Source organism: Colletotrichum orchidophilum, assembly GCF_001831195.1.
Source record: "Colletotrichum orchidophilum strain IMI 309357 chromosome Unknown Scaffold_109.1, whole genome shotgun sequence".
NCBI lineage: Eukaryota > Fungi > Ascomycota > Sordariomycetes > Glomerellales > Glomerellaceae > Colletotrichum > Colletotrichum orchidophilum.
The window spans coordinates 122399-137205 of NW_019173065.1; the positions used below are offsets into that span (position 1 = coordinate 122399).

General features: G+C 54.0%; 3 protein-coding genes across 3 annotated transcripts; all 3 read left to right on the forward strand.

The window, feature by feature from the left end:
- Positions 1 to 6246: 6246 nt before the first annotated feature.
- Positions 6247 to 6363, forward strand: CORC01_10754 (uncharacterized protein; the record flags this gene model as incomplete). The annotated part of the gene is made up of 1 exon (XM_022622381.1): positions 6247 to 6363. The coding sequence occupies one exon, from the start codon at positions 6247 to 6249 to the stop codon at positions 6361 to 6363; it is 117 nt and encodes a 38-aa protein (XP_022471131.1).
- Positions 6364 to 11313: 4950 nt separating this feature from the next.
- CORC01_10755 (uncharacterized protein) lies at positions 11314 to 12101 on the forward strand (the record flags this gene model as incomplete). Its single annotated transcript, XM_022622382.1, has 3 exons — positions 11314 to 11362; positions 11562 to 11752; positions 11949 to 12101. The coding sequence occupies 3 exons, from the start codon at positions 11314 to 11316 to the stop codon at positions 12099 to 12101; spliced, it is 393 nt and encodes a 130-aa protein (XP_022471132.1).
- Positions 12102 to 13198: 1097 nt separating this feature from the next.
- On the forward strand, positions 13199 to 14077 carry CORC01_10756 (uncharacterized protein; the record flags this gene model as incomplete). Its single annotated transcript, XM_022622383.1, has 1 exon — positions 13199 to 14077. The coding sequence occupies one exon, from the start codon at positions 13199 to 13201 to the stop codon at positions 14075 to 14077; it is 879 nt and encodes a 292-aa protein (XP_022471133.1).
- Between the last annotated feature and the right edge of the window lie 730 nt (positions 14078 to 14807).

A 14807-nucleotide genomic window follows, 5' to 3' on the forward strand; every position in this document is an offset into this window, starting at 1 on the left:
CGTTTCGCACTCATCGAGCCCTGCCAATTGACTGCGTTCAGCTACTGGGCGACTTGGCATAGCATAGTCTAATAAGGCAAGACGACCTTGTACTGGACCACATTGGCGACGCCGTCGGACGCCCAGAATGGTTCTCAAGCAGCGTTGAGTAGGTAATGTTGTGTGGTCTTCAGAAGCCTCTCCCAACAGGTTTGACTTTACACCACTCTGCAGCCACGGTTTGCAGCTCCCATCTAGTCATCTACTTCCTTTGAATGCACCAACACAATGTGTGAATGAGCCATCACCCACAGTCCATACATTTACAAGTTCTTCCACGGAAGCAGGAGGGGGGCAACATTAGTTACAGCACACATACTACGCACGACCTTGGTATGTGGGGATTTTACGCTTCAAGGCCACCAACTCTGTCAGTGCCTGCCGCCGCACCTGACGACGCCGTCCATCTTATGTACTTTGCTCTGATGTCAGAGAGTTCTAGACTGGGCTAGGCCCCGGGCAAGGCACTCTGACCTTGGGAATACCCGGAAAGCGGGCGTCTTACATAGTAGATGCCGATGGACTGATGGATGGGCGGATAGGGGACGGGGGAGTCAGAGCGATCTTAGCACGCACGGCGCAAGGCACTGCGGGGGCAACCAACGGCAGAGAGAGGTTGAGAAGGCCAAGAGGGTGTGTAAGGTGCAGCGAATATGCTAGGCGGCCAGGCAGGCAGCTGTACGGGTTCTTCGCCGTCTGATATCTTGGTTTTGAACACAGTTTCTCCCGCCATATTGGCCCCTGAGGACAAGCGCCGAAGAAAGGCCGTCAAGCTCTGAGGAGATTAGCGTGGTAACAAGTAGGCCAGCAGGCCATACTATACTAGCCTTCTCTGAACCATCTCATGAGGCAGATATAACGTGGGGTTTTGGTTGTGAATTGAAGATGAGCGGGGCGTAGGAGAGAGGCGTTGTCAACACACGTGCGCCTAAAAAGCTTGGGGTGGTTGAGAAAGTGTTAGTAGGCGGGCTTGGAAGTCGGGGCATGGGCACGTATTTCGAAGAACCAAAAGAGTCCACAGGTTGATATATCGGCCTCGCAAATACAACACGGTAGCTGGCACAGTGAGGAGACAGAGTGCGGGTAGACGAACACGTCCATCGGCGGGATACAGAAATTGGGACGGGAAACCGGCGTGATGGGAGTTCCACCGGTGGGTGAGGCTGGGAATGTTGAAAAGGCGGTGATGAAGCAGCGCCCGCCCACTCAAGCACTTGAGATGGCACAACGAGAGCGGGAACGAGGTTTGCTGACGACGCCGTCGGATTACCGCAAAGGGTTGTGGTTGATAGTCCATGCTGCTACCAGTTGTGGTGTAATTGGATGCTTGAAGACCGGGTCAAGTGGATATTGAGTGGGAAGGACGAAGGAATGTACTTACAGGGAAGCAGGTGCTTCGCACTGTTAACACTGTATACACGCTTCGTCAAAAAATGACAAGAGGCGTGCAGAAACAAGACTGTGTGGCTCCCATCTCATGGCTCCCATGTGTCGCCGGATGATCCAGGCAGGTACCCAGATCTATCAACCAATGACGGTGAGCCAAAACGAGAAGAGGTGGGGATGACAAGGATATGAAGCACGATGCCTTCGAGTGCAAGGTGGCGAGGCGGTGGAAGGCAGGCAGGCAGGCAGGCAGGCAGTATCGAGTACCTGCCCATTCAATGGCGCAGGGAGGTGCGGCAAGGAAAGAAGGGGAAAAAAGAGAGAAAAAGCAAAGAAAAAGAGACAAGCTTAACACAGCTAGCTGGGCAGGCACGGCAGGCAGGAGGAACTGTTTGCCGGCCGCCGTTGTCTCTCTCCGTTTCTTTCCTTATTTCCGTTGCCTGCACACTTTTGACACAATATTACCTAAGCGAAGACAAACATGTGGCCAGAGTCTGGAACATATCTTGGGTACATGCATGGATCCCACCGGCACATTTGCTCTGCGCCTACAAGAGGCCTGAAATTCTTACCGTCAAATGTATCTAATTTCCCCAGTACCCAGGGTTTTACCTATTTGCCATAGTAGTGTAGCGACCTGAAAGTGTATTTGCTGGGTCTGCATCATTTACCCGTTTCTTCGAAGCTACGCGATGGTCGACATTACCTCAGGTTCCTTGCACACGGCGTGTTCCACGGAACAATCTGCACTGCGCCGTAGTGCAAAAGACGGCGGGGGTACGGAGGCACAATAAGGCCCGTCTCCGCCAATGAGGCATGGGGCAAGGGGCCGCACCTGGAAGTCTCACCAGCGGCCGACAGATCGGCGCGTGGCCTCAGGGATTCTTCCCACCGAGCCAAGCTGTTTTGGGTCCGCACCTTCCCTGTAGCCACGCAGTGGATCCAGATGGGCCCGCGTCTTTCTATGTATGGCGGCGTCACGTTGCTGCCACGCAGAGTCACCCCTGCCTTCCGTCCTGGGGACAGGCCCCCCTCATTTCCCCTTCAATCCTTTTCGGCTGCCATCTTTCTCACTTTTCGACACAACCACGTTCTCCTCGGTTGGGATGCTCGTCGCTCATTGATCGTCACCATGCAGGACATCCAAACCCAAACTCGCCCACCTACGCCACCTTCAATCCTCCCCGGCCATAGTTACCTTACCACCTTACCTTAATACGGTAACAATACGCACCTACGGCAACCTTTCTCTCATCTGCTGACTGATTGAAGCCTGGCACCCCCCTACCAATCGACACACGGTGTGCCATTGACATTCCGACAAAGTCCAGCGTCACAGGACACTACTTATTTGGCTTCCGCACCCGTCCCCTCACTTCACCTCAACGGGCTGGTGCGGGTAGACAGCCCAGTACGCATCCAACGTCATCCAATATTTGTCTGGACTGGAATGGTCAACCAGAAACTGTCAGAGATTGGCGGAGTCAGAGCATCTACTCATATCTGGGAGCCTCTGTCTTCGCTTCAAATGCGGCCCATTGGACGAGAATGGCGGCATTCTCACCGTCGGCGATTCAGAACGCCTGAAACAGCAATCGAAAGAGCCACATTATTGACGAAGAACCACGACAAACGCAAAATATCAGGAAAAATAATTCTCTCGGCAATGTTTTCCGGCATTTCAACTCGCACACTGCACTCTTCATTCCTCAACACTCGTCGCGCGACACGTTCACTCGCGCATAGTTAGTATGATGTTGATAATTGGGTTATCACAGCCTTCTCTGTGGTACCCGACAGCAAAATCATCGATACGGTGCCCTATCTTGACATAATACAGAAGCTGACTGAGCCCGCCTCCAGCTCAACGGTCCGGATGCATTCGACACCTTCCCTGCCCCGCTGCAACGCTTTCACAGTCTCGTATGCTACATAGTATGTACGCTGAGCTGGCCGATGGGTGTGCGTGCGTCCAGGTAGACTCGGCCTAAAAATAGATTTCGGAGTCACCGTAATGATGGAGGAGCTGCTAGATGGGCCCTTCATGGCTGGTTATTTCCGACAAAGTTGCTTTCGCGCCTTGGTCCCTGGACGCCGATCTTTACCCCCTTGGCAGCCGGAGTCCTATACCCTAAAACACGCCCACTTGGACGCCGTTTGCCAATCAAGCCAGCCTTCCAAGTGACTAGCAATGCGTCGAGGGAGCGCTAGGCGATAAGCAGCCTGTCCTCCAGCTTAGCGCCTTGCTTCAGAAGTCACCTTTGATTCCATGCCATATCTACGACTCCACATTTAACACCGCAAGCTTTGGCCTCTCCCGGCTTACGGATACTGGAGGAAACAAGCAGATGCTTCAGGCTGTTTTGTGGTCGACAATTGGCTCCTTCATTTCGCTGCTCTCTCCTGGGGCCACGAACTGCAGCTCTGCTGCCATAATCAAACAAGTTTCATCAAGGCCTCTTAAGACGCCTCAAGGCTAGGCAGGTGCAGACCCTTTTGAGCCGTTAGCTTCGCGCGGCTGGTGGTCTACCGGCCCGCTACATACGCGCGTTGACAGCACAGACACAACGGATGCTGCGGATGGATGCGCCCCACGACTGATCCCGCCTAATATTTCTGTGATACCGGGGCCTAACGATACTTGCAGTCCTGCACCGCCGCCTGGAGCCTACACCGAGCATCCGCCCAAGTATTCCGTAACGTCCAGCCTTCTAGAAGCCTTCCTGGAAACACGAGCGAAAACCCCCAGACCACACAGTGGACGGTGACTACGGTTTGAATTCAAGCAGGATGGGTCTCAACTTTCAATTCCAATAAGGACTACCGGGCAACCCTGCAGCGGAAAATTACAATTACGACGACTGAATAGGAAGATGGGTCCTGCTTACAATACGCTAGCTCGACGCCTTATGCCGTTCAGTCTTTTGGAAGCCAGGACTTCTTACCTTCGCTTCAGCAAACCTTGCTACCTCTCGGTTTCAAACGTCTGACGTTTCGCTCGTCGCCCTCCCGCGTCTGTCCCTGAAGTGGAAGCGAACCATGTTTTGGCAGTGATTGGGCAGCCAAACTTTCTGGCGTACTCTGTACCAGCACGAACCTTACTTTTTACCCAAGTTGGATTTTAGATCGAACGAAAGCCCGCGGACGCCCGGTGCAACGGATCGAGACTATAGTGCTCGCAGCACACTATCAGGATTTGAGGATGCGAAAAGCATATGTACATGCAATGCGTAGCAGGCGTTAGACCACTCGCCGATCTCAGCTTTTTCCCTCCTTCCTTCGTGGCGCATTATCGCTGGCAATAAGTTCAGCTTGAAATGCTCGCCGTCGTTTACGTCTGAACGATCCTGGTATGGCTAGTAAATGCGGTAACTGCAGCTGTGCGTTTCATCTACGACGAACGACATCGCCGCGCTCCTAGATGAGCCTCGCCGTCAATAGCTGTATCGCTTGAGCAAACCAGTCACAAGGCGCGGGTCGGGCGCATCCAGCAATTATGCGACAAAGACAGGTTCATGGGCTGAAAGTTGCTGGCACGGGTCAGATTTTGTTGGGCATACTCCCTGTCCAGGGGACTCCCATGATAGGTGACTTCATCAGTCTTCAAGCAACATCGCAGCGCGGGGTTCGGATACCTCTGTGTCGCGTCACTGTGCACCTAGCTCATTAGAGAAAAACAGGATGCCTGCCCGCCGAAAGGCGATAGCGTGCGGCTTGCGGACCGATATTCCTTATACAGTGCTAGCAGAAGCTAATCTCTCACCAATACACTGCAATCTTCATAAGGGTTTGCACATCCATATACCGAAGCAAGTTGTTCTGCACCCGAGCCCTCTCTTTTCGCCGCCAAACATGTCGATGTGGAAAGCCGGCGAAGACGCAATCAACGGGGCAGAGTTACGGAGACAGAGTGTGACCTCGACGAGTTTGTACTTTCGAGCTATAAGTTGCATCGACGATTCGACACACTTCTTCCCAACAGCGAGACCAATCAACTGTGGAGAAACCCGACGGCTCATGTGGCGTTCACTCAAGTCGTGTCGAATATCGTGGCTAGTCAGCTGAGAGCCGTTTCAGAGACATGTCCGTTTCAGAGACATCTGAGACGAACTGGCCATTGGAGGCTGGAAGGAAAAAGAAACGAAAATCGACAGATCAAAGACATGGCTTCTCGTTCGCGGGGCCGACAGGGGGTGCTACGAAGCTACCGACTTGACACCTCGTGTGGCCTGGGGCTGATGATGCATACACAAGATGCAGACTGCTCCTCCTGCAGAACGAAAAGGCTCACCAGCCTAGTTTTAGGTCTAGCGATTCCGGGCGTCGATCCTGCCATCAATGAAGCAACCACCAACTATCATTCCTTCTGGGACATGACACTGGTGCTTTATGAGAAAAGGGATGAGTTGTTTAACTCCGATTGGTCTGTTCGTTTCCCGCACGGCAAGTTGCACGTCCAACGTTTGGTTTCAATAGGCCGTTGGAGAACCCCACAATGCGTCATTTTCCACGGAAGTTGAGGAAAAGCGTTGCTGCTACACTGCCCGCGTGGATGGTAGCTGCAATTGCTGGTCATGGAAAATCTCCCGCGACTGACAGGGAAAAGGCCGCATAAAGCACTCTCGATCAGACAAACCCCACCGCTTCTTTCGTATCACGCGCATATGGGTTCTATGCTAGCCTGCTAGGGAACGGGGAGCGAGATCATACGATGGGTGCCCAGCGCGGTTGGAGATGCTCACCCCCCCCCTTTATTTCCACGTGGATATCTCGTGAGGGGGTTTCTGCAATTTCTTTTCCCGTTTCTGCCGTCAATTCCGCATGCGGGGTGGCTTCCATCATTCTGCAGCCACACGTGTGTTGGGAAGGCTTATCTCGAACGGTTGGTTTCTTCTTGCTGTTGTTTGCTTGTTGGGGGTCAACCCTGAGAGTCGGTAAGCTCCCGCTATTGGTGGTCCATGAAGCTATAGCTTCATTGTCGGGCAAGCGCAACTTCGGCCAGATTGAAACAAGCCGGGCCGGCGTCTCGGTTCGTTAGACCCATCGATGGCCCAGGGGACGTTTATTGTCATTTTCGACTTGGCTAGTCTCAATAACGCCAGTAGCCAGGCACCGCCAGGTTACCCGCAAGAGTCATGATGCGGTAAACCTTGGGCGCAAGCCCTTGTACACTCTAAAGTCAAACAACTTCCGATACCGTTCACTATCGGCGCCAAACCAGTTCGTCTTATCGACCGCAAACCCTGTCGACCACACAAACATATAGATAAGCACGCGATCCCGCTTGGACGAAGCGAGACGGGCGGCCAACGACGTGCAGATGTCAAAGGTCCAAGTGACCCAACCATCCTGGTCCTCACTTCTCGGCTTACCAAGCACAATCGAGCGCCTCAATTTGAAGAGCAGCCATACACACCACAGCGGTTGCTAAGACCGCGAATGCCAAATCAGCTCTCAACGTTGCGTCTTGGTGTAGTGTATAGGTACGCCTTGCGTTCTTGGTCCGCCCAACGGTAGCAAACACTGGAAGGCAGGACAAAATCAGAAACCGATGCCAGATCCGGGCTGGCTCGGTCTCAGTGGTGGAGATTGCCACGTGGCGGGGCAAGCCACACGGAAATTCGAACACGATGTTCCAGGGCCCTGGTCGAGGGAGGATTTGGGGTTGGGCTGGGGGGCTTGCCGGGCATAACTGGGGTTAGGCTGGGCTGGTACGCTGGCACATGGTAGGCCGGCTGGAAAGCCAAAGAGCTGACGCCGCTTGTTGTGAAGTTGACGTTGGCAACCAAGGGGGCAGCAGCTGTTGTTTCGCAACAACTCGTCGCCCCGAGTCAATCATGTCACCGAAGGCCCTGTCCGTCGGCCGACGACTACCTCACTTCTGTTGTGTATACCAACACGCCAGGAATGGTCCTCAACGCCTGACCGGTGGATTCACTAGCTGAACCTCATTGGGAGCCGTCGCCAATCCTGCGCGTGCGGCCGGTCATCGGCTAACGGCTCGGCCGATCAACCATAAAATTAAGAAGTCGCGCAGCAGGAGACAGGGTGCGATAGCGGGAAATCGGACACGGCTTGCTTTCTCGCCCTTTTTCTCGCCCTTCATGTGCATGCCATGGTGCTGCTACATTGCAGACCTGATGGGCAAGCCCGGTATCCCTTGAAGAGGGAGCCACAATCTCCATGTTACACAACTCCCGCGCGCGTTAGTCTTCGTCATTCGGCGTTACGCAGATTACAGCGTGCCTTCTCCCTACAGATTTGAATCGGAAGAGACAAACAAGTTTGGGGGTTGCAGTTTGTAAGTGTGCCGCGTCTCCAGCCAGGTAGAGATGACTAGCCTGGGCCCTGTCATGCTCATGCTCACGGCAACCGGGATTCGGAACAGAGACATGTCCATGGTCTCAGCGACGACGGCTTCTGGGTACAAGTCGACGGCATGTTGCCCCACTGGCCATGATCTTACGCACACTCGTGCCAATTAGATGCGCAGGAGAGGGTTTGGAAGCTCGAGCGTTTTGCGGCTCGATAGCCAATCATGCCATCCAAACAAACGCATCGCATAATAACTCTGTCTTGGGATGTCCAGCTTAGACATGCTTTTATTGCCACGTCGGGGAGACTCCCGGGCCAGCGAAAGAGAGACATCAGACATGAAGGCAAAGGGCTCTCCTCAGCTTCAGAGTAGAGACGATGGTTGGTGGCTGCCGCCCAATGAAAGGATGCATTGGGTATCCGTACCTAGGTCCAAGGTCCATCTTCTTCTTTCCCAGACAGGCCGAAACCTTTTTCCCCCCTTCCGACGACCCTGGATCAGTCAACACCGCCCTTTTCACGTCCCCGCTTCCGGTTCATGACACCGGATCCAGACCGATTACACCCTCGTGGCCATGTCAGTAGGTAGCACCCAAACAGTGCCTGGGTTGGGTTTGAAGTACCGAACACTCACCGCATCGCTGCCGCCTTTGTAAGGATACACCAGACGAAGCAAGGCAGGGGAGGTGAGGGTAGCGGCTTTCTCGGTAGACTTTGGGCGATCGGCACCTCTCCGTCGTACTTGTCGTACGATGGACATTTGGTTTCCCTCCCCACAGCCTCTCTCCGAGGCTGGGAGAAGGCATGGGAGGATAGCATGCCATGGTGGAATGGCACTTTCGTATACGGTACATCACCATGTATCCCCAGAACCTAGGTATGCATCTTGGGCAGAGAGATACTGGAAAGCGTGGGGTTCATCCAACTCAAGCTGCCCGACCTCATTTCCAGCCTGTTTGGTCTACTACGTAGGTGCCTGCATCCATGCATCTAGCCCTCCTTTTAGAGACCAGAGGTTTTGTTTCATTGGAAAACCTCACAAATTGAGAGATGGGTCAGGGGGGGGAGGATGAGCCTGGAAGGCTAGAAGGGGCTTTTCATCAAGCGACCACGGCCACTCTCCCTCGCTCATCTGAGAACCCGCATTTCGTGGCTCCCGAGTCCCAGTCAGGGCCCGTCAGGAAGGGGTTCTGTCCAAGTTCTAGAATGCCAGTAGAAGGTTGAGCTTAATCCACGGACAGGGTAGAAATCTCCATCACCAGGGGCCGCCGCCAGGGTTTTTTTTTTAATTAGGACCAAAGTTACTCCCTGCGGCTTGAGAGTTCCGACCGACCATGGCTGACGGACGGACGGCGGACAATCTCCATCCCAACTACCGGGACATTTGGCTGCCACTTTAGAAATAGCGGTCTCTGATCAAGCTTCTCGGTCCTTCGGAGCGGTTGCTGACTCATGCTCAGGTGGCAGACAGACGACGATGATGACACTGCCATTTCTTGCGGGCAGACGCTTGGGGAATGACTGCTGATTGTCCGTCGCGGATTTCCCAACATGGTTTGACTCGGAAGCTCCGTTGAGATACTTTTCAACCGCTCAGCACCATTAACCCTTGGTGAGAACGGATGTTGATCTAGCGTGGCACAAAGTGTTATCCAACGGAGCAAAGCCCGGCGGTAAGTCCTATGTCTTACGCGCCCTGAGCCTGTAAGCAAACAGTTTGCCGGTGTGCTGGGCTCTGCAGTTTGCTTTGTTTGAGAAATCCGGCGCGCCGTTCTGTCTTACAATTCCAACCTTTTTGATGGTGCCGTGACACAAATGCCGTACCTATGGTGCACTCGACGACCGGTTTCGGTCAGCCCTTGTCCTCCCCCAGCGGCGTTTACCAACGGCATGAGTCTTACTACGCAGTACCACTCACTCTTGGCCCCCGGCCCAACAGGATGCAGCAGCTAACCGAACCACCAGATTGTGGTTCCCGGTGATGGCCCTCGGTCTTGTGTTAGGTACCGTGGGTGCTCCTGTCGTTCTACCTCTTCCACGTGGCTGAAAGACACCTCTCTCGCGTGTGGCCACGAATGAGCGCCCTGCTGTGTGACTGACAGGCTTCAACTCATGGGTGGAAGATTTCAGATAAGTTTCTTTTTTTTTTTCCCCGTGTGAAATATAATCAGGTTTCCCGCGCCGTGGCTTGAAGCCGTGTGTACTCGAGTCTTACAAACGGGCGTAGTCTGTGGCGAGCTTCCAAGGCTCCTTGACAGGTACTGGAGGAAGCCAAGCTATGCCCAGTGATGTTTCAGCTGTTTTGGGTACGAGCCAACGTCCAGTAGTAGCACCTTGGACTGATTCTCTCCCCCTTTTCCTTGTTCGTCGCTGTGAGGAGGAAAAGAGAGAGAGAGAGAAAGAGAGACAGAACTCTGCCTTGGCACCGTGGGTTCCCTAACTCCATCAAAAAACTCGTACCCATTGGGCAAGGTTTCTGAACGGGGGCTTGAGAAACCGCAGTCCCGGGTTGAAGTTGCTTCTAGACTAGTTGACAGCGCCGGCCCCAGACCAGTGTTCACCGCACAAACTCGTCCCTTCTACCTGGTTGTCAAAACTCATCTGTCTCCCCATCAGTCAGTCTTCCACGGAGCACAGATGGTCTGTGTTAGGTAACGTACATTATCCGTACATAGCCTCGGCATACCCCTCTAGTAGACAAAACCGTCTAATCTGCTTGCTAGGCAGCCATGGCCTGATTGTCTGATCCCGCTACCCTCATACACACAGACGTGGTCCGGGAATGGCAAGCAAGGTTTTTGCGTCGGGAATACCCCGGGCTTCGAGTGCTGCGGGCAGCGAAGTTCTCCGTCTAATCGAGGTAAACGGAAGTCTGGCGCGGGCGCGCGTGTGCCGGATTTGCTCTAACGTCCTATTCTGTAAAAGCTACAGGTGACCAATCAAAGAGGGAGAGACAAAGACCAGGAATTCTAAGGGTTCGTTTGAGAGTCATAGTCTGTCCTTCTGTCTCTTTCTGAGCTGCCGTTCGATTTGCGTATGGCCGTGTACGTGTAAGGTGTGAGTATGTGGTTGCCGAACAAGCACGAGGTCGCCAGCGCCGGCCGGTTTGCTTGATCAGCAACGGCGGGTCGTGGAGAATGCAAGGAGTTGGCCCGGATCGAAGGGCAATGCGACGATAGCCGCACTTTGCATGGCCCGTGGCCGCTCTTTTTCCCTCCTCTGCCGGGACCAGCGTTGCCCGCAGGTTCATTTCACGTGACTCTTTTCGTATCGGGTCCAACGGCAGTTGAGAAGAAAAGGGCCCAGCATGGAGAAGAAAGCTAGAAAGCTAGTATCAGCGGCGCGAGGGAAAAGGAAGAAGAGACTAAGGGGAACAGAGTGCCCATTACTGAGTCGTCAAGGCGTTCAAGCTGTGGGTCATCTTTCAGAAAAGAAGCACACTTTGTTTGACAGGACCGGCGTTGTCAACTTGGCCAGACTTGCAAAACGTTTTGCCGGTTGATCATCTGTCGGCGACGTTGGACGGCAGCCAATTAGCCCTGTCTTTCTTTCCCGCTTCATTGCTCACGTCCAATGAACAGGCGGGCGGCCGAGGCCGTGACTTTTCGGCATTCCTTCCGAAGTCCCCCAATCGCCGGTTCGGCGACATCATTGAGTTAATCTGGGGCTTAGAAAGCAAATCATGGTTTTAAACACACTGCAGAGTTCCGACGATGACATGTCGCGAATGACTCGAGGAGTGGCAAAGAAATAAAAGATCAAGGGCTCAAAAGCTTGAGCAAGGTAACGCTGGCTACTGCTGGCCCCCCCCTTCGACGAAGCGGACGCCACCCCACATTCCGAAACCGAACAAGCGACGAAGACGCCGACGCCGACGCCGACGGTGCACGCGATGCCTTTCACGATTCGCCCGGCCGGCCATCGTCGACATCGCCCGGCCCCGATTTCCCCCAGAGCCCCGCCGCGCGCCAACATCGTTGCGCGCTTCCCGAGTGAGAGGACGACGAGGGACGTTGTGCCTTTACACACGATATGAACACCGAGACGCGCGAAACATTTTTGGATTGCCGAGCTGGTTTCCCGACTATCAAGCGAGCAAGACTTGTAATTGCCGTTCTTTTTCGTAGTGCGGCAAGGATCTAAGATTTCTTTCTCGTATTCTCTCCCGTCTACCAGGTGTCGACGGGATCATCTTACACTTGCCATAGGTAAGGCGTGCAAATACGGCTCAACGGCACGTCTATACACTTTTACCCACGCACGCGGGACGGGATGCAATCGACTGCCACTATGGCTACTACGGCTACTACGGCTACGACGGCTACGGCTACGGCTACTACTACCACTACAGCTACTACTAAAGCTAATACTACAGCTACTACTACTACTACTACTACTACTACTACTACTACTACTACTACTACTACTACTACTACTACTGCTACTACTATTGCTACTGCCTGCCTACCCACCTCGCCTACAGTAAATGCAACTGAGGAACGGCACGTCAAACTATGAATGGTGTCATTGATACATTGGCGCTAGGCTACGAGGAAATTGCCGAGCCGTCGGACCGTTGAGATGCAGCTTGGACTTGTGTCTTCACCCTTTCTTTTTTTGGGGGAGTTTTCCTCCCAATGACGTAGGGGTAAGGCTCAGCCGCCCCTTTTTTTGCTTGGGAAAGGGGGCAGCCGAGGAGACCGCAAGAAACATAATCCCGCCTCAGAACGGCGGGCCAAGGCTGCGAGGGTAAAGCTTGAGCCAAGTAAATCCAAAGTCAATCTGGGTTTCGTTCATAGATTGGAGGAGGGGGGGCGAAAGGGGGGATGGTGAGGGGGTAATCCCAATTCCAACCGTGCACCGCCTACCGGCAACAAAGTGAGGCACTGAGCCTCAGCAAAGGAGAAAAGGAGAAAAGGACGGACGGAAAGGCGGGAGTGGCTGGAAGGGACGGTTCGGTAGGCGCGGGCAGGTTCAGGTCGACGGGTGCTTCGGGAGCTGTGAATGTGTGCGTATTAGCCACCATCACCAACCCGCGTATGCGTTGTCACTATCCACCATCCACCATCGTCGTCGTCGTCGTCGTCGTCGTCGTCGTCGTCGTCGTTCTTTGGTGTCAACCACGATCCATGATATCCGGGGCTCCACGAACGTCCGCACAAGTGCGAGATCCATCGTGCTCGTCATACGTCGTCGGAGAAAACTGGAAGTGAGTGCATCCTGCCCTGAGCGTCATCCAGCGCCGAGTCAGTAAAAGCTCCAGTTCGGTTGTTTGATACAGATTTCCATCCCCCCCCCTCCCCTTCCCCTTCGACGTCACTTGACCAATTCGCTTTGCGGCCCAACGTACGTACCCGTAGCCTATCAAGAAAAGGGTTTGTCGCCAGTGTTTGCTCCTACCAGGCCTGCGGCGACCTATTCCCCTTCTCTCCTAGCAACACATATACCCCCTTCAAACATGTTATCCTCCAAAGTATACTCCCCGCCAGATATGGAGCGTTCGGCCTTGCAGCTGCAGGACCTTCAGGAGCTGCAGAAACAACACAACCAGCAGATGCAGGAGGTGCAGCAGCAGCAGCAGCAGCAGCAGCAGCAGCAGCGACCGCAGGGTGTAGGAGAAATAGGAGGAGGTTTTGCGCAAGAAGTAGGGAGAGTCGAACCGACTCCCACCAACGGCGGCGAGCGCCCTGTTCGGAACTTCAACTACAACGGACGAGTCCGCAACAGTGAACGAGCCAGTGAACGAGCCAGCTCTGGCGTTCTTGGCCGACAACACCCTCATCGTAGCTCCTTTTCCATCTATTCCAACTATTCGTCCTATTCTTCTTCTTCTTCTTCAGACGGGGGCGGGGGCGGAGGGGTCCGAGGCTCGGTTCCAGCTGGCGCCGGAGGAGAGGGAGGGGGACCAACGCCCCCACCGCCGCTACCACGTCAACCGACGCCGACGCCGTACGCCCAACAGCCGCAACGTAACCCCATGATGGAGATGGTGCCGCCGCAGGCGCCGGGGACGGCGGAGACGGACGCCACGGCCGTCGCCGGCACCGAGTCGGTGAAGCAGCAGCAGCAGCAGCAGCATCATCATCATCATCATCATCATATACGGCATCCGCCGCCGACGTACGCCCCGTCATCGCAGGACCCGTATAGCCGTGTGAGATTCGCGGACGAGGAGCGGAGGCGGGAGAAGGAGCGGAGGCGGGAAGAGGAGGCGAGCCATCCCCCAGGGCAGATCGACATGGCGCAGATCGCGGGCGGGCATAGCATGCGAGCCCTTTGGGTGTTTGCTTGTTGTGCCTTCTTTTGGTATCGGTGTTTGATGGATGAGGACTATTGACGCTTGTCTCTCCCATTCCATCCGACCGGCACTCTCTTTTCTTCTTTTTCTCTCTTCTCTTGATCAGGTTCCCCACCTCCCCTTTCTCTTATTTTCTCTCCTCCACTCTTCCATCTTTCCATTCTCTTTCCCATCTACAAATCTCGACTTGAGGGCGATGAAGTGGGAAGCGTTCTCTTCGGCGCGGACAGTCTTTCAACGGCTCGTGTTCGGCGTACGGTCGATACCTATCGCTGAGATTCCCAGCGCGGGGTCTTTTTTGCCACTTTTCTTCCCTATCTTTCTTTACCAGACACTCGGTGTCAACGACGAAACGAACGGTCGAGGTCGGTAACGTTACCTTTGACGACCAGCACGACAACTACAAGAACCTCGAAGACGAGGGCGATGAAATGAGGTTCATAGAGATGTGATGATGTAGAGACTCCAACGAAACAACGATGCATAATGATACAGTGGGAAACAACATAACGAACAAGAAGAGGGATGGGACACGCATGAACAACTAGGCAACAACGGCAACAGGGGTCCATTACATATACAGGAATGATGACACGACCAACAGCAATTTCGGGAACAAAGGTATACGCTTGAAGAACACGGGCTAGCATACTAGGAGTCATGGAGGGACACATGGAATATGGGGAATATGGGATCTGCTTGTGATATAGATCGACTGTACTGTACAATATACTCTTCATGTCTCCGCCTGCCATCATATCCAAAAATC